Consider the following 26,261-nt stretch of genomic DNA (forward strand, 5'->3'; position numbering starts at 1 on the left):
TGCACGTGCGTGAGGCTGCCGAGCTGCAGAGCCGCCACCAGGTTACGGCCGTTGTCACACACGACCATGCCCGGTTGGAGGCTCAGCGGCGCAAGCCAGCGGTCGGTCTGCTCTGTCAGACCCTGCAGCAGTTCGTGGGCCGTGTGCCTCTTCTCTCCTAAGCTGAGTAGTTTCAGCACGGCCTGCTGACGCTTGCCTACCGCTGTGCTGCCACGTCGCGCGACACCGACTGCTGGCGACATGCTGCTGCTGACACATCTTGATTGCGAGACAGAGGTTGCGTAGGAGGAGGAGGAGGAGGGTGGTTTAGTGGAGGAAGCATACACCGCCGCAGATACCACCACCGAGCTGGGGCCCGCAATTCAGGGGGTGGGTAGGACGTGAGCGGTCCCAGGCTCTGACTCGGTCCCAGCCTCCACTAAATTCACCCAAGGGAGATATAGTGGCCCTGCCCGCCTGTGCTTGTCCACGTGTCCGTTGTTAAGTGGACCTTGGTAGTAACCGCGTTGGTGAGGGTGCGTACAATGTTGCGGGAGACGTGGTCGTGCAGGGCTGGGACGGCACATCCGGAAAAGTAGTGGCGACTGGGAACCGAGTAGCGCGGGGCCGCCGCCGCCATCATGTTTTTGAAAGCCTCCGTTTCCACAAGCCTATACGGCAGCATCTCCAGGCGGATCAATTTGGCTATGTGCACATTTAACGCTTGAGCGTGCGGGTGCGTGGCGGCGTACTTGCGCTTGCGCTCTAACAGTTGCGCTATCGATGGCTGGACGCTGCGCTGAGAGACATTGCTGGATGGGGCCGAGGACAGCGGAGGTGAGGGTGTGGGTGCAGGCCGGGAGACGGTAGTGCCTGTGTCCTGAGAGGGGGGTTGGATCTCAGTGGCAGGTTGGGGCACAGGGGGAGAGTCAGTGGTGAAAATCGGAGGCGGTGAACGGCCTTCGTCCCACCTTGTGGGGTGCTTGGCCATCATATGCCTGCGCATGCTGGTGGTGGTGAGGCTGGTGGTGGTGGCTCCCTGGCTGATCTTGGCGCGACAAACCTTGCACACCACAGTTTGTCGGTCGTCTGCACTCTCAGTGAAAAACTCCCACACCTTTGAGCACCTCGGCCTCTGCAGGGTGGCATGGCGCGAGGGGGCGCTTTGGGAAACAGTTGGTGGATTATTTGGTCTGGCCCTGCCTCTACCCCTGGCCACCGCACTGCCTCTTCCAACCTGCCCTGCTGCTGCCCTTGCCTCCCCCTCTGAAGACCTGTCCTCAGTAGGCTTAGCAAACCAGGTGGGGTCAGTCACCTCATCATCCAGCTGCTCTTCCTCCGAATCCTCTGTGCGCTCCTCCCTCGGACTTACTGCCCTTACTACTACCTCACTGATAGACAACTGTGTCTCATCGTCATCGTCCTCCTCACCCACTGAAAGCTCTTGAGACAGTTGCCGGAAGTCCCTAGCCTCATCCCCCGGACCACGGAAATTTTCCAAAGGTTGGGCATCGGTCACGATAAACTCCTCTGGTGGGAGAGGAACCGTTGCTGCCCAATCTGGGCAGGGGCCCAAGAACAGTTCCTGGGGGTCTGTCTGCTCCTCAGAATGTGTCATTGTAATGGAGTGAGGAGGCTGGGAGGAAGGAGGAGCAGCAGCCAGAGGATTCAGAGTTGCAGCTGTGGACGGCGTAGAAGACTGGGTGGTCGATAGATTGCTGGATGCACTTTCTGCCATCCACGACAGGACCTGCTCACACTGCTCATTTTCTAATAAAGGTCTACCGCGTGGACCCATTAATTGTGAGATGAATCTGGGGACCCCTGAAACTTGCCTCTCTCCTATCCCGCAGCAGTCGGCTGCGATACACCTGGATCAGGAGCTCGGCCTGTGCCCACACCCTGACTTGGGCCTCCGCGTCCTCGCCCGCATCCACGTCCTCTAGGCCTACCGCTACCCCTCAGCATGGTGTATAACGAGTAGAGCAGAAACAGAACGCTGTAATTAAATGTGCCGCTTATTGGCCTGTGGTTGGAGGCTGACTTCGCTTACGGAACGCACAGCAGAGCCAGGAAACAATTTTGCGCACGCCTGTAGTGAGACGTAGGTGCGTATGACTGAGCTAGTGGAATTCACAGCGCAGAAGCAATCAAGTGGCCAAAGGGCAGTGGTAGGCCTTAAGTATTTTGCTTCAATTTGTTTAAATGGTGAGCTGAAACACCAGACAGATACTGTATGCAGCGTATATTATGTATACTGTTTCCCTCTGGCGCTATGACGGCGGTGATGTAACGGGTACAGCAGAGCCAGGAAACAATGTTGCGCACGCTTGTAGTGAGACGTAGGTGCGTAGGACTCAGCTAGTGGAATTCATAGCGCAGAAGCAGTCAAGTGGCCAAAGGGCAGTGGTAGGCCTTAAGTATTTTGCTTCAATGTTTTTTAATGGTGAGCTGAAACACCAGACAGATACTGTATGCAGCGTATATATGTATACTGTTTCCCTCTGGCGCTATGACGGCGGTAATGTAACGGGCACAGCAGAGCCAGGAAACAATTTTGCACATGCCTGTAGTGAGACGTAGGTGCGTAGGACTGAGCTAGTGGAATTCACAGCAAGAGAACCAAGGCACAACACATGCAAACGACACTGGCATCCAGTCTGCCATGCATTGCTCCTACCTGAGATGTATGCATTCTGTTACGTTCGTTATTTCTAGTTTCTCCATGAACTAGAGAATAGCACACACGGAACACCAAAAGCTAGTGAACTGCGTAATGGACTCACAGGCAGACATAACATATAGACAGAACTAACAGACTGCCGACCAAAACATGCACTATACATACCTGCACACATAACAGCTGGAATTGCTAAAGAATGTGGGAGGTATTAGTTAGTGGATTGGTCAAGTAACTTAAGCCCATAAACCCACTTCAAGGGCATTCGTCTTGTGGGTCCCTACTTTAACGAGACAACTAACCGCAGGAAAGTTGCTTGCAAGCAGGACGATCATCCCAGTAGGGATGGCCACATGCTGTAAGCTAAGGACCTAACTTGACCAGAGATTGTAAAAAATACAAACAGCAAAGGACACAGTTCACACTAACACATCATTGAATACATACTCAACAGAACAGGACTGTTCACATCATATGTCTGTCTACCAGCTCAGACACATACAACACATTGCAGCTAGCCACAGAGCAACAAGCATGAATACAAACACAAGAGGGAACAAGGAACAGCAGCTCTCTCAAGCCAGAAGGCTGATATTTATATGCAACAGGCTGGCTGGAGAACACCATACGCCAGCTCAATCATGCCACACCTGTGGAAATGTGCTCCTGGAAACCCATAGTACTACAGGTCCCAGAAGCAGAACCTAACACACACAGTATATACACATAGAGGTACATATAGGTGAGGTAGATTCTCCTCAGTACACAAATAATTTCCTAAGCTTTATGGTTTCTGAAAAAAGAACTCTCTCATGTTCGCGCGGATTATCACTGTTTTTCATGCTTAGAATTAAATACTGATCCATTTGCTTTTCTTATTTACGACCGAAAGAATGGTCAAGACAAATATCATGTTTGTACGACATCAGGAAGTTAGAGAATTAAATTAGGTACATTTCACAGGGGTGCCAATACTTTTGCACTTGGCATTAAATAATCAAGTTGTGACCCCCTCACTTTTCATAGTTAGGAACTAAAGAATGGTCATGCCAAATTTCATGTTTGTATGGCATCAGAAGTTACATTACATGGGAATACCAATACTTTTGCAATTAGTATTGAATAATCGTGTTGTGACCCCTTTACTTTTCCTATTTAGGACCTAAAGAATGCTCCTGCCAAATTTCATATTTGTACGACACCAGGAAGTAAGAGAATTAGATTAGGTACCTTTTCACAGGGGTGCTAATACTTTTGCACTCAGCATTGAATAACCGAGTTGCGACCCCTTTGCTTTTTCTATTTAGGACTTAAAGAAGGATTCTACCAATTTCATGTTTGTACAATAGCGGGAAGTTAGAGAATTAATGGTGAGTCAGTCAGTCAGTGAGTGAGTCATTCAGTGAGGGCTTTCACCTAGATAGATAGATACAGGGTTTTTTTTTTGCACTATAGCAACATTATATACTACACAATGTGCAAACATTTGATGCTGTTATGCATGCAAGAATTAGAGGATTCATTTTGGGGTGAACATTATTCATTGAACTACATTAAAAAAAATAGCATGGAAAAAAAGAGGAAAAAACATCTTTCTTCCTATTTTTATTTTCCCAACAAAAAGATCTACAAAATTAATATCCATTCCAATTTTAAATAATATGAAAGCCCTATGTATGTCCAAAATACAAAACAAAAAAACGAGCATTTTTGGGTAGACTATAAAAAATAATCAAAAATCACCTGTAAACTATCCAAAAGGGGAAATTTGGCTCTGAGCATGAACACCCAAAACACCTGTGGTCATGAAACTTAATATTTTAAGCCATTTATCATCTGTAGTAGGTTTGTGTAATTTCTGTAGACTAGGTATGTTGGATCTTTAGAAGGCGTTTTGTCTTTGTAAAATACTTTTTATAAACATACTTCTTGCTCCCAGTAAGGCCTCATGCACACGGCCGTGATGGGCTCCGCAAGCGGAATACCACAGCGGAGTCCGTCCCGCCGCCCCCGCAAAGACCCCGTACTGACCTCCGGATCCGCTGCAAAGCTCCCACATGACATTGCTCGCGCACATACGCAGTACAGAGCATGAAGCACTGGCAGTGTCACATGACGCGCCGGCGGTGTCACATGACGCGCTGGCAGCGTCATATGACACAGCCGGCGGTGGGCGTGGCGCTTATTCACGCTATACTTCCACTGTGCTACTGTGCTGACGGGTGGCTTCCATTGACTACAATGGAAGCTGCCCACTCGTATTCCTGCAGCAAATAAGATATGCCGCAGGTAAATTCACTGTGCAGAATTCCACGGTAGAATTCCGCAGCGTGCACATTGAGCTATTAAGTTCAATAGAAACACGGCGGAAATCCGACCGTGGGCATTAGCCCTAAGATTCCGGAACTATACTCCAGATGTAAGATGTGCTCTGAGATTTCCAACAGGTCATGTGACCATGCTGAATCCTGATTCTTCCATTTCCAATGATGTAGCGTACCTCATAGGCCTTTTACTTCCAGCCAGGGGAACTGAACGTTACATCACTGGTGACACAGTGTTCATTCTCTGACTAGAACTGCTGAATCCTCAGTCAACTCGGACTTGGCTCTGCGACTAAGGTCCCTTCTGCATACCATACCACAAGGCTTTTCTGACTGTCTGACCCACTTTTGGATGTTAGCCATATCCAGGCCAAATTTTTTAAAATCAATAACCTTCAATACTTGAAGTTCCTGAATATGCTTGATAAAGGGTGTTGAGCCTGAAATGTCCAACTGTTCATTTTCTGCTACCGATAGAGTCTGGGAAAGAGGGACTCTTGGACACTGCACCACGTCAGACCTTCATGAGGAAGTGCTACCAAGCACAGCTTTAGATTCAGACTCAGTGGGCATGCGCAGAATCGTGCAGCTCGAATGCATGCGCTCCAGAAGTTGAATCTACAGTATGAATGGCTATAGGAGGCTGGAGTCTCAATAAGTATGGGCTGAAGTGAAGTAGGTGAGACTAGACTTTATATTATAGCGTGGCGAAATGGGCGGAATCAGTGCTCTGAGATGCGGTAGCAGTGCTCCAGTGCTAGAGGTACTACTCATAGGAATTGACGCCGCTGGCCAGAGGTGGAAGTGCTGCACTGCCATTATTGCACATGTAAACAAATGGACACAAGGTGAGCTCAGCAGCAAAAATAAAGTATGCAATTTGAATGCTGGATCATATCTTAGGCTGTGCTAAAAGTGGACAATTTAAAATTAAGCTTTGACAAAATCACTTTAAATATAAATATAATTTTTAGATATAGTAGTTTACAAATTTATTTTAAGACTTAAAGCATACCTCTCTCCCTTGCGCAGAAGTTCAAATCCTTCATTGATCTTCTCAAGTGGTAATTTGTGAGTTATCAGCCCATCAAGCTCAAATTTCTTATTCATATAGTCCTCCACAAGTTTTGGCACATCATCTTTACTCTTCCAACCTTTCCCAACAAACAAAATTATTATTCACAGTCCAGATGAAGCCGTTGACAAAAAGTGCATCAGGTGTGTCACCCCTTATTCCTCATAGATCCTAACCTCTTGCTGAGGAGGGCCCTCACTCCTATTCATCAGACTACTTATTAGTAACACTGTATGTAATGCCTTATTCAGTCTGTACATGTACCCGCTGGTTTGTAAAGTCCTGTGGTTAAGGTCGTTGCTATATAAAAAGATCACTATTAATTATCATTTTTACTGCATGATATTCAAAATTAAAAACGAATGCAACATATAATGGTGGAATTGCTTTTTTTTTTTAACAGTGTTTTCTTTAACCTGTGCAGACGCGCACCTTCACGACTTCCTGAGGACAGCCAACAGACATTCCTCCTCCACTTTGTGAGTGTCTGACCACTGCCACCAATTGATAGAGGGAGTGAGGAAGGAGAGAGAAAGTATGGAGGAAAATGAGGAAGAGGGTAATTGACAAGGCAGACAAGGATGACCTATCACATTCCATCTGGTACTTTCCCCATCTGGTCTGTGCTCCTATCTGTCTCTGCTGTACAGTGTACTAGCTGCAGGCATATTAAAGGATTAAGATAAAAAGCAGAGGGTCACTAATGTAAGGCGCATTGAGTTAACATCTTACCCTGTTTCTCCAAAAATAAGCTTTACCCCAAAAATAAGTCCTAGTTACTCTACATGCAAAAAAAAAAAAAAGAATGCATTATCTAGCAGGCTTTGTACAGATCTCTCCCGTTGCTCTCTAGAGGTTTGGCGAAGTTACTTTGGCAGTTTGTACAGCATCACTTCCTGGTTATGGGATTCATAAATCCCACCTCCAGGAAGCGATGGCTGTGATTGGTTCTTTGACTGCTGCTCAGTTAATCAATGCAGCACTGGATAAACCAATGCAATGGTTGTGATTGGTTGTGGCTCAGCCAATTCATAAATCCCACTTCTACAACGCGATGGCTGTTTATTGGTTCTTCCACCGCTGCTCAGCCTATCAATGCAGCATTGGATAAACCAATCACAGCCACTGTATTGGTTCATCCAGCGCTGCATTGATTGGTTCTTCAACCACTGCTCAACCAATCACAGCGATCGCTTCCTGAAGGCGAGATTTATGAATCCCGTAACCATGAAGTGATGTTGTATGAGTAGCCGAGGACTATGAGAAGTGCGTCGTGACTGTGGAGAGCAGCGGAAGGGACCTTGATCAATCCTGCTAGTTAAGTATAATAAAACATCTCCCAAAAATAAGACCTAGTGCCTCTTTTGGGACCAAAATTAATATAAGACGGTGTCTTATTTTCAGGGAAACACGGTAGTACTTACATATTTTTTACTTTAGTAACACTGATGTAAGGTAAATGGGAATACTTACTATAAGGGAATACTTTACTATAAATGTGGCCATTTAAATCTATGGGGCACATTTACCAAACTATTTTACTAGTTTTTGGCAAAAAAAGGCACAGATTTTTGTGCAAACAGGTTTTCGAGTAAAGAATTGTGACTTTTCTTGTTTCTGTGCCGCGACATTTTTAAGTGCACGGGGCTTGTCAGAAGGGGTCATGGCCACCCTGGATCGACAAATTTATGTATAATTTTAACCAAAAACTGGTGTAAATTATACCAGAAATGTAAATGTAAATGTGTGTATTCAATGCATGATACATCACGGAGAACTGTACTAAGCCCAGGGCTGGAAATGCCAGGCTTAAATTTCCCTCTGTGTCTCATATAATCTTCATGTGTGTAATATCACAAACTCCAATTTGCCTCACAGTAGCATTAGCAATGAGGCAGATGTACGTTAGTAACCCCAATGTGCCTCGTTTAAACTAATGTGAGCTACATGATGTTCTTAATTTAGTAACTTCAATGTGCTTCATTTGACTCAAATTCACCTTGATTTACTCAGAAATTCACCTGATGGCAGGCTCAAGTAAGTTGACTGTTATACAATGTAGTTAACTACCTCTGCGTTGTACAATACAAATGAGAATCACCACTAATGGCACAGCCTTTACACACGTTCTAATGCCGGAGCTCAAAAAGTTCTATATAATGTATTACCTCCAAAGACAGCTCCACACAGAATTCGCCCGGTCAGCATTAGCATTGGATCAAATGTCATGGTAGCATTCGAAGGAGCTAAACCTACAATCACAGTTTTTCCACCGCAAAAGAAACTGGATTTAAGAGCAGATGTCTAATGGAAAAACACAAAAAAGCATAATAAAATAAAGAACAACTCACTATGACTTGTATGGTTACAGTTCTGCTAAGATTGAACTGGGACCCTGATTTTCTAAGAGAGATGGCTGGCATTTATTGTTTCATAATTTACGATATTAAAAATGTTTTTGTCGTCCACGTACCATGATTCCAGTGTTTCCAATAACCTCAAAGGCATAGTCTACTCCGCCATCAGTCATCTCTGCCAACACTTCATGGATAGGTCGGTCGTAATCTTTGGGGTTGATACATTCAGTGGCTCCAAACTCTTTGGCTTTTGCAAACTTGTCAGGGTTTACATCAACTGCAATAATCTTGGCTGCACCAGCTACTTTACATCCAATAATCACAGACAAGCCAACTCCTCCCAGACCAAATACTACGCAGGAAGAGCCGGGTTTAACCTGTAATACGTGAAACAGTAGAAATGTTGCATCAACTATTGGAAATATGAAAAGCCAAAGTATTAAAGTGATTTTCCAGTCCTGTAAATATTGATGATCTATCCTCTGGATGAGTTACCTACACTACATCAGCCTGTCTCCAACATCAGGCACCTTACTGATCAGCTGATGCAAGTCTTTCGTCACGCCGCAGCTCCTTCACAACACTATTGTTTGCTCAGTGACCCACAGTGGTACTGTAACCCTCTCCCATTGGAATGTGAAAAATCACAATTGTGGGTTTTAGATTTACAGTGTTCACCATGCGGCTTAAATTACATGTTCTTTGTTCTATATACTACTATTGCGCAATGATAGAACATTTAATGATTTCATGGGGAAAAAAAATTGTTACTGCATTTCAAAAGCTATCATGTTCCATCAATGTAGCGAAAAGAGGGCTTTTTATTTTTTCTGCAGGACGAGTCCCTTTTGTAAAAAAAAACATTTAGAAGTACATATAAACTATTGATTACCGGTAACTTTTACAAGTGGGTAATGGAAAAAAAAATTAAATTCAAACAGTGTTTCGTAATGCTGTCAGGTGACAGCACAGCGAAGTTTCATCTACCATTTATAAATGCCACTGATAGGTTAAAAGAGAACTGCTCTGTCCTTTAAAGGGGTTAATAAGTTAAGTAATTAAAAAAAAAATAAATCTTCCATTAAAAAGAGAGAGAGAACACAGGGAGAGATGCTCTAGAAATGCTTTGCCAAAGCTGACAGACATGCTGAGGTCCTGGGCACCATCTCGAATAATCTGCTACCGGCAGGTTATGAATCTAGAATGTTTCCGCTACCTATTAGCAGCAGATTATTCAAGACACTGGCATGTACCAAGTGAAATGCAAAGAAACTATTTCTACTACTAAACAAGGAAAACATTAGAATTGTTAGCATGTAGGGTACAGGTGTCTTGTACATAGAGGCCCATAAACAATAAGGAAGCTTGTTCATAAACTAGTGAATATGGCCTCGTTGCAACTTGTGAATTGTCAGGATTTGACATTCGAAAGATATTCAAACCTGCTAGATTTCTTGTGAATGGCCACGTCCCATTAACGTACATGAAGCTGCGATGTACAGTAGCATCAGTATACTACAATAGGTATAATTGCAACATGTATATCTGCCAACTTTGCCATGTAGCCCAAGCCGGTATTAGTGTATCTTGACGCCACCAGGATGTCCTGGTGGAGTCAAGACTGACGGTGGGTGACGCCCCCTGAAGCTAATTGGTTCGACAGCTTGCAAGGCAGCAGGTCCTGTAAGGCTATGAAAAGTGTTTAAAAAAGCCATACAGCATCTGCAGGACAAGCTTAGTAGGCAGTGAGGCGATAGACCCGTGAAGTCGCTTGTCCTGCAGCCTACTAGTGCGGCCCCCATGTAACTTACTGATTCTGGCCACACCGCGGTGGGGGGAGGCACTGTCAGAGCAGGCCGGAGGATTGTGACCGCCAGCGCCGAAACATTCTCAGGGCCTTCTACTGCAGGACACTTGTGGACCCCAGCATGTCACTCATGGCGGCCGCAGCAGGGAAGGCCTCACAGCACCGGAAAGGCACTGTGACAACCGTCCGGACGCACACTCCTGCAGAGGCAGTAATGGGATGCCAGTGCGCAGCGGAACCGCATCAGCAACATCTGAGCAGGGCCCAACGATGGCCAATTGCTTGTGCGAGGTGGTGCAGCCTTATGAGAGCACACAGGCCCTGGAATGCTTGCAGCAGGTAGCCGCAGTGGGGGAACAGCGTCCCCTGTTCAGCCAGGAAGGAGGAAATTGTCAGCTGCTGTACGGGACGGAGGACTGAAAGGCATGCTGTGTGACAGGTGGTGGACCAGGACAGAGGGCTCATCCGTCGGGGTGTGCCAGTGAGTTATCCCTCTGAATTTCCGCGGAAGACAGCGGTGACAGTCCGTGCTTCATTGTGGGCATAGCTGTGTTGCCGCAGCTATGCACACACTGCTGCTAGGATGTTGTACGCTTTAACCAATCGGGAGCTGGGGGCGTGACAGGGGCCTTATCCCTGTCAAACCCCTAGTTCCTTGTGGCGTCAAGATACACTAATACCACCCAAGCCTTAGGCAGTTCCACTCAACTTTTCTCTAATGTTTTTGACTAGCTTTAGGATATGCCAGGGGCATCACTGGAAGAGGGGATTTTGGGCGTAAGCCCCACATCTTAGACAGTACCCAGGTAACTGCACTTTCAACTGCATCCTTTGGATGCAAATTCAATTGAACACTGTGGCAGAGAAAAGAGCTATTAGCTCCTTGCTCTGCCATCCTCTCTCATATGCCTTTTCAGGCTTGCAGCTTATGAGAACCACATGAAGGTGTGCAGCATTCTCCTAAGCTGCACGCATAAAGCGTATGAGCTCCATTTATTGTAGAAAAGGGTCTAGGTGAACAATTTTATTATTATTTTTAATGGGGGCACCATTTGTATTTTGGGGGCAGCATTAAGAGAGGGTCATACTAGGGGGAATTATTATTATTAAGTCAGAGCACTAATTCTTAATGTGGGTAAAACTGGGAGCCCTGGGTGGTATTGGGGCCCTCCAACAGCTCTGAGGAAAGGGGCTTACTTCCACCCTGGCCCATGTCTTGGTGGCAGGTATATGCCACCAACTGCAGAGGGGGGCTCCTCTCCTCCCAGAGGGATGGTTCAGCTACTGGGCTATAATTTGTTAAGTGAGCCAGATCACAGGTCTGCAGGAGAAGGGACAAAGGCTTGTGGTACATAACAGAGGCTGGGACAGACATGTTGCTTCAATGGTTTATTAATTGTTAACCGAACAGTATGAATTGTCAACCAGCTTTCAAATGATCAGAGGTATGCTATCTTCAACATTTTGTAGGAGTCAGTTCACAGTAATACTGGCAGTCTTAAAATTAACCCTTAGAGTCCAAGGACAAATCCAGACAGAGTCCACAATTGACTTGCTTGCTTTTTCAAAGGAGGGCACGTGGTGGTAGAACACATGGCTAACCACTGATGTCTGAGGGCAAGTATCCATCAGTCGTGACAGCTTGGGAGGTAACCCACAATTTGCACATCTTCCTCTGTGGGCTCTCTCTGCAGGCCAGATGCCAAAACAGAAGGCTGTGCCAGAGGGCATATTACAGCACCCAGCTGGCAGCCAAGTTCTCGCTGCGACAACTCTTGGCGTGGACTATGCCTATCTAATGTGCATCCATTTTATGGTGCTGGAGTGTCCAAGACATCCTGACACTCGTGATCCACTGCAGCCAACAAAACAGACATAAAAGGCTACAGAAATAGAAACAATAACAATACAGCACACCCAGAGATACAAACACAGCGAAAATACAAAACACAAGGCAGATCTCTACACTGAGTAGGGGAACTATTGCCCAGGAAAAGACACACTGCAAGGCACTTTTTACTGTTTGATGTACTATTCTAACCGCTGGGGCACAATATGGGGCATTGTGCTTGGCACTATTATTTTAAGGCTACTTTCTGTGTGGCATTATTTTTATGGGGATAATTGTAGTTATGACAGCATTATTTCTGAAGTACAGTATTTGGGGTCACTGCAGGTACAGTGATAGGGGCACATGTGGCAGCAACAGTCACAGAATTGGGAGTAGCAGCATAATGTGCAGTTTGTATATTATTATTATTATTAATAATAAAAGGTAGAAATTGTGCTTGAAAAATAATAAAAAAGTAATTAAACATAAAATATATTAGTATACAAATTTAAATGCAAAGTGATTGTCAGTGATACCAGTACTTATACAGTTTGTCATTAGCTGCCATAAAAATGAAGCTTCAATCAAAAAGGCACTGAAAATTGTTATATATCAGACCTAGATATTACCTTAGCAGTTTTTACAGCTGACCCATATCCAGTAGAGAATCCACAGCCAATGAGCCAGACCTTATCCAGAGGTGCATCCGGATGTATTTTAGCAACTGCAATTTCATCAACCACTGTGTACTCCGTAAAAGTGCTGGTACTGATGAAGTTATAAACAGGTTTCCCCTTGCAGGTAAATCTAGTAGTGTTATCCAATAGCAATCCACTGTATTTCCCAATGCTATTTTAAAGAAATGGAAGAAAATCATTAACTGGAAACCTTCTATATTATTAGGTTTGTCACTGTTATAGAATTATCTACTTAATTTAAACTAGATTAAAGAGGTTGTTTCATATATAGCTCTTTTGCTACAGAAAGTAGACAGTTCCATACATTGTGCAGCAGCCTACGATGGTATTGCAGGCTGAGTCCCATTCACTTTAATGGAACATAGTGTACAGTAACAACCCAGGCCTGCAGCAAAACAGTGGGAAGTGGGACAAGCCATTAAAGTGTTGCAGGATTCTCCAGAGAATTAGAAATGTTGATGATGATGATTATCCATTTAGTCGCATTGGACCTTTGGTCACTCTATGGATCAATGTTCTCCACACATTCCTATCTTTCACTGCTTCTTTCAGTACTGCAATTGACATGTTGGTGGTGGCCTTGATTGTATTTAGCCATCTTGTTCTTTGTTGTTTTGATCTTCTCTTTCCACTAACTTTCCACTGCCAAATATCAATACTGTTTCCAGTGAGTTAGCGCGCATCACGTGTCCAAAGAAAGATAGCTGCTGTTTGATTTTGATCTCTAGTGATATTTTCCGTCTATTGATCTCCGGTCCAGATTGCCTATTGCAATCAATTTTGGATCCAAGGAAGACGAAATATTGGACCGACTCAACTTCTTTGTTCTTAATTTTTATGTTCACTGTACTGTAGCCTACCGCGGTCATGACTTTAGTTTTTTTCCTGTTGAGGTACAGTCCCATGCGTTCACTTTCCTTTTGCAGTCGTTGGATAAGGTATTTCAGGACCCTTTCACTTTCTGCAAGCAGGGTGGTGTCATCTGCATATCGAAGGTTTGATATTTCTGCCACCGATTTTGACTCTAATTTCTAAATTGCATCTAGGATGAATATTGACTTGGGGTTTCAGAGCCTCACATGCCAAGTGATATTTAGAATACTGGATTCTTGTATCTGAAGGTCCTCTGAAGCACCAGATTTGGGGTACAAGTGTTGCTTTTGATTCATTATATCTGTAGCCCTGGGGTTAAGAGAACCTGAAATTATGAGATTACATAAATACTTACTCATTTTTGTAGCACAGATTACTGTCTGGATTTGTACAACATCTGCATGATCCACATTGAGGAACAAACAATGGTATGACTTTGTCTCCTGTAAGAAATACAATGTGAAAATGAATATATTGTTAGGGCTCAGTCAGACGGGCGTTTTTATGTGCACATGTTATTTGCGTTTGCGATCTGCATCTATATAGAACCGATGCTTTTCAATGGCAGCGGTCACATGTCCAATTCTTACATGCACATAAAATTCACACCTTCAAAAATAGCACATATTTGACAATGGACGTGGTCACGCAGTTTTTTTTACGCGCGCAGTGCGATCTTTTTTACGCACGAATAAACGCATGTAAGAAATGCCCATCTGACTGAGCCCTTAATGTACTGTTTAGTATACAAACACTTATACATGGACACTCAAGTCCTTGGACTATTTTGACATTTAAAGGGAAACTGCCATGTCTATCTGCAGGGGTAATATTAATGAGCAGGAGGAGCCAGCCAGACTAATGTATAGTCTTGTGGGAAAAGAATTAGTATAAAGTGGTCCTGCTCCATGATGTCAGCCAACCCTGTATGAGCATGTATGCAGAATAGCTGGCAGTCATAGAGAACGAGATCACTTAAATCAATGAATTGCTACTGAATGCATTTTAATAAAAGGTAGGGAACAGATTGAAAAGAGTATAACTGCAGGATTGGAGTATTCAGGATTTGTGTTATAGTCTAACTATGGAGATGCCCAAGTCGACATAGGAGCTCTAGACAATAAATGGTAAGGCATCTTTAATAGAGATGAGCGAACACCAAAATGTTCAGGTGTTCGTTATTCGAAACGAACTTCCCGCGATGTTCGAGGGTTCGTTTCGAACAACAAACCACATTGAAGTCAATGGGCGACCAGAGCATTTTTGTATTTCGCCGATGCTCGCTAAGGTTTTCATGTGTGAAAATCTGGGCAATTCAAGAAAGTGATGGGAATGACACAGAAACGGATAGGGCAGGCGAGGGGCTACATGTTGGGCTGCATCTCAAGCTCACAGGTCCCACTATTAAGCCACAATACCGGCAAGAGTGGGCCCCCCCCCCTCCCAACAACTTTTACTTCTGAAAAGCCCTCATTAGCATGGCATACCTTTGCTAAGCACCACACTAGCTACAACAAAGCACAATCACTGCCTGGATGACACTCCGCTGCCACTTCTCCTGGGTTACATGCTGACCAACCGCCCCCCCTCCCCCCCACAGCGCACACCAAAGTGTCCCTGCGCAGCCTTCAGCTGCCCTCATGCCACACCACCCTCATGTCTATTTAGAAGTGCGTCTGCCATGAGAAGGAACCGCAGGCACACACTGCAGAGGGTTGGCACGGCTAGGCAGCGACCCTCTTTAAAAGGGGTGGGACGATAGCCCACAATGCTGTACAGAAGCAATGAGAAATATAATCCTGTGCCACCGCCATCAGGAGCTGCACACGTGGGCATAGCAATGGGGAACCTATGTGCCACACACTATTCATTCTGTCAAGGTGTCTGCATGCCCCAGTCAGACTGGTAATATGTACCTTAACAGTAACCGCGTTGGTGGTAATGTGGTGGTGACTGCGGACCTAGTAGCACGGTTGTATTTTGTTGGTTTTCGGAATGCGGCCAGGATTAAGTGGGCCGTGGCGGGGGGATGGTGTGGGGGCTCTCTTGTTGTGTCGGTAAAGGTGAAATTCTTGGACTGCCACCAGACGAACCAATGCAAAGGCATTTGCCAAGAATGTTTTCCCTGTTGGAGGAGGAGGGGGATGTTTTTGAGGCACTACGTGTCCTCTCCACGTGTCCGTGGTTATATGCACCTTAACAGTAACCGCGTTGGTGGTAATGTGGTGGTGACTGCGGACCTAGTAGCACGGTTGTATTTTGTTGGTTTTCGGAATGCGGCCAGGATTAAGTGGGCCGTGGCGGGGGGATGGTGTGGGGGCTCTCTTGTTGTGTCGGTAAAGGTGAAATTCTTGGACTGCCACCAGACGAACCAATGCAAAGGCATTTGCCAAGAATGTTTTCCCTGTTGGAGGAGGAGGGGGATGTTTTTGAGGCACTACGTGTCCTCTCCACGTGTCCGTGGTTATATGCACCTTAACAGTAACCGCGTTGGTGGTAATGTGGTGGTGACTGCGGACCTAGTAGCACGGTTGTATTTTGTTGGTTTTCGGAATGCGGCCAGGATTAAGTGTGCCGTGGCGGGGGGATGGTGTGGGGGCTCTCTTGTTGTGTCGGTAAAGGTGAAATTCTTGGACTGCCACCAGACGAACCAATGCAAAGGCATTTGCCAAGAATGTTTTCCCTGTTGGAGGAGGAGGGGGATGTTTTTGAGGCACTACGTGTCCTCTCCACGTGTCCGTGGTTATATGCACCTTAACAGTAACCGCGTTGGTGGTAATGTGGTGGTGACTGCGGACCTAGTAGCACGGTTGTATTTTGTTGGTTTTCGGAATGCGGCCAGGATTAAGTGGGCCGTGGCGGGGGGATGGTGTGGGGGCTCTCTTGTTGTGTCGGTAAAGGTGAAATTCTTGGACTGCCACCAGACGAACCAATGCAAAGGCATTTGCCAAGAATGTTTTCCCTGTTGGAGGAGGAGGGGGATGTTTTTGAGGCACTACGTGTCCTCTCCACGTGTCCGTGGTTATATGCACCTTAACAGTAATCGCGTTGGTGGGAAATGGCCTCGCCGCCATCATGTCTTTGGGAAGCCTCTGTTTTCACACCCCAGAGACATACCATTAGCAGCGGTATAGGCAGAGCCCAGAATTCGTAACATTTCAGCCGTAGCATTAGGACAGGCCCCACTAACATATCAGTAGCAGCATTATAGGAGGAGCGCAGTCTTCGTTCCATGTCAGCAATAGTAGCACTCAAGACAGGCCCCAGTAACAATTCCGAAGCAGCAGTATAGCGGGAGCGCAGTCTTCGTTCCATGTCAGCAATAGTAGCACTCAAGACAGGCCCCAGTAACAATTCCGAAGCAGCAGTATAGCGGGAGTGCAGTCTTCGTTCCATGTCAGCAATAGTAGCACTCAAGACAGGCCCCAGTAACAATTCCGAAGCAGCAGTATAGCGGGAGCGCAGTCTTCGTTCCATGTCAGCAATAGTAGCACTCAAGACAGGCCCCAGTAACAATTCCGAAGTAGCAGTATAGCGGGAGCGCAGTCTTCGTTCCATGTCAGCAATAGTAGCACTCAAGACAGGCCCCAGTAACAATTCTGAAGCAGCAGTATAGTGGGAGCGCAGTCTTAGTTCCATTTCAGTAGCCTTAGTATAGCCAAGGCCCAAGTTACATTTATGTAGCTAAAGTGTAGGCCAACCCCACACACCTTTCTGTACCATGAGTGCAGGCGAAGAACATACAAATTGCTATGATTACACTGTAGGTGAGGGCCCCAAAAAATTGGTGTACCAACAGTACTAATGTACCTCAGTAAAAATTGGCCATGCCCAACCAAGATGGCAGGTGAATCGCTTTGGTTAATGTGGCTTAAGTGGTAACTAGGCCTGGAGGCAGCCCAGTGTAACGAAAAATTGGTTCAAGTTAAAGTTCCAACGCTTTTAAGCGCATTGAAACTTATATAAATTGTTCAGAAAAATTATTTGAGTGAGCCTTGTGGCCCTAAGAAAAATTGCCCGTTCAGCGTGATTACGTGAGGTTTCAGGAGGAGGAGCAGGAGGAGGAGGAGGAATATTAGACACAGATTGATGAAGCAGAAATGTCCCCGTTTTGGATGGTGAGAGAGAACGTAGCTTCCATCCGCGGGTGCAGCCTACGTATTGCTTACGTATCGCTGCTGTCCGCTGGTGGAGAACAGAAGTCTGGGGAAATCCAGCCTTTGTTCATCTTGATGAGTGTTAGCCTGTCGGCACTGTCGGTTGACAAGCGGCTACGCTTATCTGTGATGATTCCCCCAGCCGCACTAAACACCCTCTCCGACAAGACGCTAGCCGCAGGACAAGCAAGCACCTCCAGGGCATACAGCGCTAGTTCAGGCCACGTGTCCAGCTTCGACACCCAGTAGTTGTAGGGGGCAGAGGCGTCACCGAGGATGGTCGTGCGATCGGCTACGTACTCCCTCACCATCCTTTTACAGTGCTCCCGCCGACTCAGCCTTGACTGGGGAGCGGTGACACAGTCTTGGTGGGGAGCCATAAAGCTGGCCAGGCCCTTAAAGACTGTTGCACTGCCTGGGATGTACATGCTGCTCGATCTCCGCACCTCCCCTGCTACCTTGCCCTCGGTACTGCGCCTTCTGCCACTAGCGCTGTCGGCTGGGAATTTTACCATCAGCTTGTACGCAAGGGTCCTGTGGTATAGCAACACTCTCGAACCCCTTTCCTCTTCGGGAATGAGAGTGGGCAGGTTCTCCTTATAGCGTGGGTCGAGCAGTGTGTACACCCAGTAATCCGTCGTGGCCAGAATGCGTGCAACGTGAGGGTCACGAGAAAGGCATCCTAACATGAAGTCAGCCATGTGTGCCAGGGTACCTGTACGCAACACATGGCTGTCTTCACTACGAAGATCACTGCCAGGATCCTCCTCCTCCTCCTCCTCCTCAGGCCATACACGCTGAAAGGATGACAGGCAATCAGCCGGTGTACCGTCAGCAGCGGGCCAAGCTGTCTCTTCCCCCTCCTCCTCATCCTCCTCATGCTCCTCCTCCTCCTGTACGCGCTGAGAAATAGACAGGAGGGTGCCCTGACTATCCAGCGGCATACTGTCTTCCACCGCCCCCGTTTCCGAGCGCAAAGCAGCTGCCTTTATGGTTTGCAGGGAATTTCTCAAGATGCATAGCAGAGAAATGGTGACGCTAATGATTGTAGCATCGCCGCTCACCACCTGGGTAGACTCCTCAAAATTACCAAGGACATGGCAGATGTCTGCCAACCAGGCCCACTCTTCTGAAAGGAATTGAGGAGGCTGACTCCCACTGCGCCGCCCATGTTGGAGTTGGTATTCGACTATAGCTCTACGCTGTTCATAGAGCCTGGCCAACATGTGGAGCGTAGAGTTCCACCGTGTGGGCACGTCGCACAGCAGTCGGTGCACTGGCAGCTTAAAGTGATGTTGCAGGGTGCGCAGGGTGGCAGCGTCCGTGTGGGACTTGCGGAAATGTGCGCAGAGCCGGCGCGCCTTTACGAGCAGGTCTGACAAGCGTGGGTAGCTTTTCAGAAAGCGCTGAACCACCAAATTAAAGACGTGGGCCAGGCATGGCACGTGCGTGAGGCTGCCGAGCTGCAGAGCCGCCACCAGGTTACGGCCGTTGTCACACACGACCATGCCTGGTTGAAGGCTCAGCGGCGCAAGCCAGCGGTCGGTCTGCTGTGTCAGACCCTGCAGCAGTTCGTGGGCCGTGTGCCTCTTATCGCCTAAGCTGAGTAGTTTCAGCACGGCCTGCTGACGCTTGCCCACCGCTGTGCTGCCACACCGCGCGACACCGACTGCTGGCGACATGCTGCTGCTAACACATCTTGATTGCGAGACAGAGGAGGAGGAGGAGGAGGAGGGTGCTTTAGTGGAGGAAGCATACACCTCCGCAGATACCACCACCGAGCTGGGGCCTGCAATTCTGGGGGTGGGTAGGACGTGAGCGGTCCCAGGCTCTGACTCTGTCCCAGCCTCCACTAAATTCACCCAATGTGCCGTCAGGGAGATGTAGTAGCCCTGCCCGCCTGTGCTTGTCCACGTGTCCGTTGTTAAGTGGACCGTGGCAGTAACCGCGTTGGTGAGGGCGCGTACAATGTTGCGGGAGACGTGGTCGTGCAGGGCTGGGACGGCACATCGGGAAAAGTAGTGGCGACTGGGAACTGAGTAGCGCGGGGCCGTCGCCTCCATGATACTTTTGAAGGACTCCATTTCCACAAGCCTATACGGCAGCATCTCAAGGCTGATGAATTTTGCTATGCGGACGGTTAACGTTTGAGCGTGCGGGTGCGTGGCGGCGTACTTGCGCTCCAACAGTTGCGCAAGCGACGGCTGGACGGTGCGGTGAACTACACTGCTGGATGGGGCCGAGGACAGCGGAGATGAGGGTGTGGGTGCAGGCCATGAGGCGGTAGTGCCTGTGTCCTGAGAGGGGGGTTGCATCTCAGTGGCAGGTTGGGGCACAGGGGGAGAGGCAGGGGTGCAAACCGGAGGCGCTGAACGGCCTTCATCCCACCTTGTGGGGTGCTTGGCCATCATATGTCTGCGCATGGTGGTGGTGGTGAGGCTGTTGGTGTTGGCTCCCCGGCTGAGCTTTGCGCGACAAAGGTTGCACACCACTGTTCGTCGGTCGTCAGGCGTCTCTGTGAAAAACTGCCAGACCTTAGAGCACCTCGGCCTCTGCAGGGTGGCAAGGCGCGAGGGGGCGCTTTGGGAAACAGTTGGTGGATTATTCGGTCTGGCCCTGCCTCTACCCCTGGCCACCGCACTGCCTCTTGCAACCTGCCCTGCTGATGCCCTTGACTCCCCCTCTGAAGACCTGTCCTCCTGAGTAAGCGTTGCACACCAGGTGGGGTCAGTCACCTCATCGTCCTGCTGCTCTTCCTCCGAATCCTCTGTGCGCTGCTCCCTTGGACTTACTGCCCTTACTACTACCTCACTGCAAGACAACTGTGTCTGATCGTCATCGTCCTCCTCACCCACAGAAAGTTGTTGAGACAGTTGGCGGAAGTCCCCAGCCTCTTCCCCCGGACCCCGGGAACTTTCGAATGGTTGGGCATCAGTGACGATAAACTCCTCTGGTGGGAGAGGAACCGCTGCTGCCCAATCTAAGCAGGGGCCCGAGAACAGTTCCTGGGAGTGTTCCCGCTCCTGAGCAGGTGTCATTGTAGTGGAGTGAGGAGGCTGGGAGGAAGGAGGAGCAGCAGACAGAGGATTCGGATTTGCAGCAGTGGACGGCGCAGAACTGCGGGTTGACGATAGGTTGCTCGAAGCACTTTCTGCCATCCAGGACAGGACCTGCTCACACTGCTCATTTTCTAATAACCGTCTCCCGCGTGGACCCATTAATTGGGCGATGAATGTGGGGACGCCAGAAACGTGCCTCTCTCCTAATCGCGCAGCAGTCGGCTGCGACACACCTGGATCAGGAGCTCGGCCTGTGCCCACACCCTGACTTGGCCCTCCGCGTCCTCGGCCGCGTCCACGTCCTCTAGGCCTACCCCTACCCCTCAGCATGCTGTATTACCAGTGATTTGATTTCACAGGCAGGAAATAAATTGGCGCAAGACTGCAGGCCAAATATAATTTTTTCCCTTTTTTGAAAACGAAAGGCCCCACTGCCTCTAGTGAATGAATAATCTAAGTTTAATAACTGTGCTGTGGCCCTGCTAATGTGTCACAGAACGTGAGGGTAGCAGAGTTATTATAACTCTGGCAGAGCTGGTATTTTTTTCCCAATTAAGGAAAGCAAATGGTGAAGCCAGCAGTAAAACGTAGCTGGGTGCGTCTGATTTTTAAACGTTGCACACGCAGCCGACACGTACACACAGCCCTTAGGACGGACAGAGGCAGGACAAATAGATTTTTTTTCAGTTTTTTTCCACCAAAAGGCAGCACTGCGTATATTCAATGAACATGAGAAGTTTAATAACTGTGCTGTGGCCCTGCTAATGTGGCACAGAACGTGAGGGTAGCAGAGTTATTATAACTCTGGCAGAGCAGGTATTTTTTTCCCAATTAAGGAAAGCAAATGGCGAAGCCAGCAGTAAAACGTAGCTGGGTGCGTCTGATTTTTAAACGTTGCACACGCAGCCGACACGTGTCCACAGCCCTTAGGACGGACAGAGGCAGGTCAAATAGAATTTTTTTCACTTGTTTTACAAGCAAAAGGCCGCACTGCGTATATTCAATGAATAATAACTGTGTTGTGGCCCTGCCTACACAATTCTTTCCCTGCAGTATCAATGGAGGGTGCAATGCTCTGCAGAGGCGATTTTGAGAAGAAAAAAAATATGCAGCACAGCTAACAGCAGCCAGCACAGTACTGCACACGGTTAAATATGGCCCTAGAAAGGACCGTTGAGGTTCTTGAAGGCTACACTCACTCCTAACACTCTCCCTGCCTATGCAACACTTCTGTCCCTAATGCCAGGTGCAACGGTCTGCAGAGCCGATTTTGAGAAGAAAAAAAATTGCCACTGCTAACAGCAGCCAACACACAGCTATCAGTGGCCCTAATAAGGACCTTTGGGGGTCTTGAAGCCTACACTAACTACCAATTCTTTCCCTACAGGAGCTCCGGTACAAACAGCACTGTCCCTCATCTAACTCACAAGGCATCTGAGGCTAGCCGCGGGAGGGGCCGACTTTTATATTAGGCGGACACCTGATCTCCCCAGCCACTCACTGCAGGGGGGTGGTATAGGGCTTGAACGACGCAGGGGGAAGTTGTAATGCCTTCCCTGTCTTTCAATTGGCCAGAAAAGCGCGCTAACGTCTCAGGGAAGGAAGTGAAAGTAACCCGAACACCGCATGGTGTTCGTTACGAATAACGAACATCCCGAACACCCTAATATCCGCACGGATATCAAGTTCGGACGAACACGTTCGCTCATCTCTAATCTTTAATCAAAACTATTTGCAAAGTTGTTTCATTTTACATGACTGAGCAACAACAACAAAAAACTTGTAAAAAGTTGTACATAGCCGTTGATGTGTGTTTTATGCGGAGTTCACATCTGCACTGGAGCCTCCACTCAGGTGTTCCGTTGTAGATGCAGCACGAAGTAGCGCTGCATGCTGCACCTTTTCTTCCAGTAAAATCGCGGGCAGCTGTGCAGAAGCTGAACAAACCCCATTATAGTCAATGGGGTCCATTCAGCCCTGTTCAGTTCCGTCATAAGAGAGACCAGTTTGGCCAGGGAATTCCACTTTTTTGCTCCCCAACCAAAGCAGGAAAATGGAAATCTTGACGCAGATGTGAAAGCAGCTTTCAACCCCTCTCCTTTTTCAATGCTTAATTTAGCAATTAAATCTATGTGAGTTTATATTTTTTACCATTAGTTTAGCAATCCTTCAAATTACAAGACTTACCAGGTTGCATTTTCTTACTCCTTCGCCAACACTCTCTGCAATCCCAGCAGAATTTCCTGAACGATGATTGTTCAGTGTAAATAGCAGCCGTTCAGTACTGAACAGCCGCTATGTTAAGTGAATGGAGAGGGGTGGGAGAGAGCAAGGAGAGAAATATCCTCCAGCTGCCCTGCTGTGAAGTAACAATATTCGCTCCTGTGCAAAAGCACATGAGCTAATACATGCGGGGACGAGTGTCGGGCATTGTTTGCCCGACAGATCTTCCCGTCTAAATGGGGCTTTAGACCCCTTTCCTTTTTCAATGCTTACTTCAGCAATTAAATCTATATGAGCTAATATTTTTTGCCAATAAGTTAGCAATCTTTGAAATTACAAGTCTTACCAGGTTGCAGATTTGTTACTCCTTTGCCAACACTCTCTACAATCCCAGCAGCTTCATGGCCCAGTATGACAGGGAATTTTATGTTACTTATTTCACCACCTATGAAATGATCATCTGAACGACAAATTCCAGTTGACACAATCTGGAGGAATACATAACATTTTACTGTACATTGAACTCTTGGGAGTGAAATTGAGATACTACCAAGTCTAACTAAAATATCACAGACTGCATAATCCATGGTTACATTTACAGCAGAAAGGTCTGTTTACCTTGCCTAGAATATCTCCTAAGATCTATGTATTTACGAAGGACAATTTCTGTATGGAGTTTTTATGTTCTCCTGGTGTGTCTTCTTGTTCTTCTTTTTAGCGAAGAAAGAAGCATGGAGGCTCAGTGTTAACCAAAAACAACATTTGCTTGGAGTTTTCCAATTCCATGTAGATGTTGTCCTTGGTGAGCTTTGAACCTAGGATTTTACCACTGCAAGGCAGCAGTGCTAACCAGTGAGCTAGATACATTGAGTAGGCAGCACCATCATCACCATCACCTGTTTTTTCAAACTTCTGATTTGATTCTGAGCAAACTTTTTCACGAAATTCGGAAAACAGGCCAAACCAAACTTTTGAAAAGTTTGCTCATCTCTATTAGTAATTGTCAATGTTTCATATACATTCATGGTCTATCTACAAGGACTTGCCATGGGATTAGTTACTTGCACACAGTTTTTTTGTAATTCTCCTAAATTTTAAATTTTGGGGGGAAAAAACAACATGAAGCAAATACGGTCAACAGGTAATGTTTCTCATATAATGAACAGATTATACAGTGTCAGTTCTATCAAACAATACATATAATTTATACATTTTTAAACTAATCACTATATCTATCTTATCTATATATATAAAGCTGAAAGCCCTCACTGACTCACTGACTGACTGACTCACTGACTGACTCGCCAAAAGTTCTCCAACTTCCCGATGTCGTAGAAACATGAAATTTGGCGCAAGCATAGATTATCTCCAAAATAGGAAAAGTAATTGGGTCCCAACTCGATTATTCAATGCTAGCACAAAAGAATTGGCGTCGAAATTTAACGTACATAATCTAAATCACTCACTTCCCAATGTCATAGAAACGGGAAATTTGGCACGAGCATTAATTATGTCATAAATAGGAAAAGTTAATGGGTCCCAATTCGATTATTCAATTCTATGCGCAAAAGAATTGGCGTCGAAATGTTACGTGCGGAATGTAATTTTCTCACTTTCCGGTGTCATAGAAACGGGAAATTTGGCACGAGCATTGATTAGGTCATAAATAGGAAAAGCTAATGGGTCCCAACTCGATTATTCAATTCTATGCGCAAAAGAATAAGCGTCCAAATTTTACGTACGGAATCTAATTTTCTCACTTTCCGGTGTCATAGAAACATGTAATTTGGCACGAGCATTGATTATGTCATAAATAGGAAAAGTTAATAGGTCCCAACTTGATTATTCAATTTTAGCGCAAAAGAATTGGCGTCGAAATTTTACGTGCGGAATGTAATTTCTTCACTTTCCAGTGTCATAGAAACGGGAAATTTGGCACGAGCATTGATTATGTTATAAATAGTAAAAGCTAATGGGTCCCAACTTCACTATTCAATTCTATGCGCAAAAGAATTAGCGTCCAAATTTTACGTGCGGAATGTAATTTTCCCACTTTCCGGTGTCATAGAAACGGGAAATTTGGCACGAGCATTGATTATGTCATAAATAGGAAAAGTTAATAGGTCCCAACTCCATTATTCAATTCTAGCGCAAAAGAATTGGCATTGAAATTTTACGTGCGGAATGTAATTTTTTCACTTTCCGGTGTCATAGAAACGGGAAATTTGGCACGAGCATTGATTAGGTCATAAATAGGAAAAGCTAATGGGTCCCAACTCGATTATTCAATTCTATGCGCAAAAGAATAAGCGTCCAAATTTTACGTACGGAATCTAATTTTCTCACTTTCCGGTGTCATAGAAACATGTAATTTGGCACGAGCATTGATTATGTCATAAATAGGAAAAGTTAATAGGTCCCAACTTGATTATTCAATTTTAGCGCAAAAGAATTGGCGTCGAAATTTTACGTGCGGAATGTAATTTCTTCACTTTCCAGTGTCATAGAAACGGGAAATTTGGCACGAGCATTGATTATGTTATAAATAGTAAAAGCTAATGGGTCCCAACTTCACTATTCAATTCTATGCGCAAAAGAATTAGCGTCCAAATTTTACGTACGGAATCTAATTTTCTCACATTCCGGTCTCATAGAAACGGAAAATTTGGCACGAGCATTGATTATGTCATAAATAGGAAAAGCTAATGGGTCCCAACTCGATTATTCAATTCTATGCGCAAAAGAATTAGCGTCCAAATTTTACGTGCGGAATGTAATTTTCCCACTTTCCGGTGTCATAGAAACGGGAAATTTGGCACGAGCATTGATTATGTCATAAATAGGAAAAACGAATAGGTCCCAACTCGATTATCCAATTCTAGCGCAAAAGAATTGGCGTCGAAATTTTACGTGCGGAATGTAATTTTCTCACTTTCCGGTGTCATAGAAACGGGAAATTTGGCACGAGCATTGATTATGTCATAAGTAGGAAAAGCTAATGGGTCCCAACTCGATTATTCAATTCTATGCGCAAAAGAATTAGCGTCCAAATTTTACGTGCGGAATGTAATTTTCTCACTTTCCGGTGTCATAGAAACGGGAAATTTGGCACGAGCATTAATTATGTCATAAATAGGAAAAGTTAATAGGTCCCAACTCCATTATTCAATTCTAGCGCAAAAGAATTGGCATTGAAAT

The 26,261-nt window shown here is 46.2% G+C and overlaps 1 protein-coding gene across 1 annotated transcript in view; it reads right to left on the minus strand.

Annotated features, from left to right (window-relative positions):
* Nucleotides 1–5,967: 5,967 nt before the first annotated feature.
* LOC136601744 (alcohol dehydrogenase 1-like) overlaps nucleotides 5,968–26,261 on the minus strand; it is a 30,603-nt gene continuing 10,309 nt past the window's right edge. Inside the window, exons 3-8 of the mRNA XM_066588846.1 lie at nucleotides 23,410–23,551; nucleotides 13,980–14,067; nucleotides 12,683–12,902; nucleotides 8,532–8,792; nucleotides 8,227–8,362; nucleotides 5,968–6,137 (exon numbers count right to left, since the gene is read on the minus strand). Of these exons, the coding sequence (XP_066444943.1) occupies nucleotides 5,968–6,137; nucleotides 8,227–8,362; nucleotides 8,532–8,792; nucleotides 12,683–12,902; nucleotides 13,980–14,067; nucleotides 23,410–23,551 (1,017 nt within the window). The remainder of the gene's footprint in view (nucleotides 6,138–8,226; nucleotides 8,363–8,531; nucleotides 8,793–12,682; nucleotides 12,903–13,979; nucleotides 14,068–23,409; nucleotides 23,552–26,261) is intronic.

The sequence above is a fragment of the Eleutherodactylus coqui genome, unplaced genomic scaffold (genome assembly GCF_035609145.1).
Source record: "Eleutherodactylus coqui strain aEleCoq1 unplaced genomic scaffold, aEleCoq1.hap1 HAP1_SCAFFOLD_120, whole genome shotgun sequence".
Taxonomy (NCBI): Eukaryota; Metazoa; Chordata; class Amphibia; order Anura; family Eleutherodactylidae; genus Eleutherodactylus; species Eleutherodactylus coqui.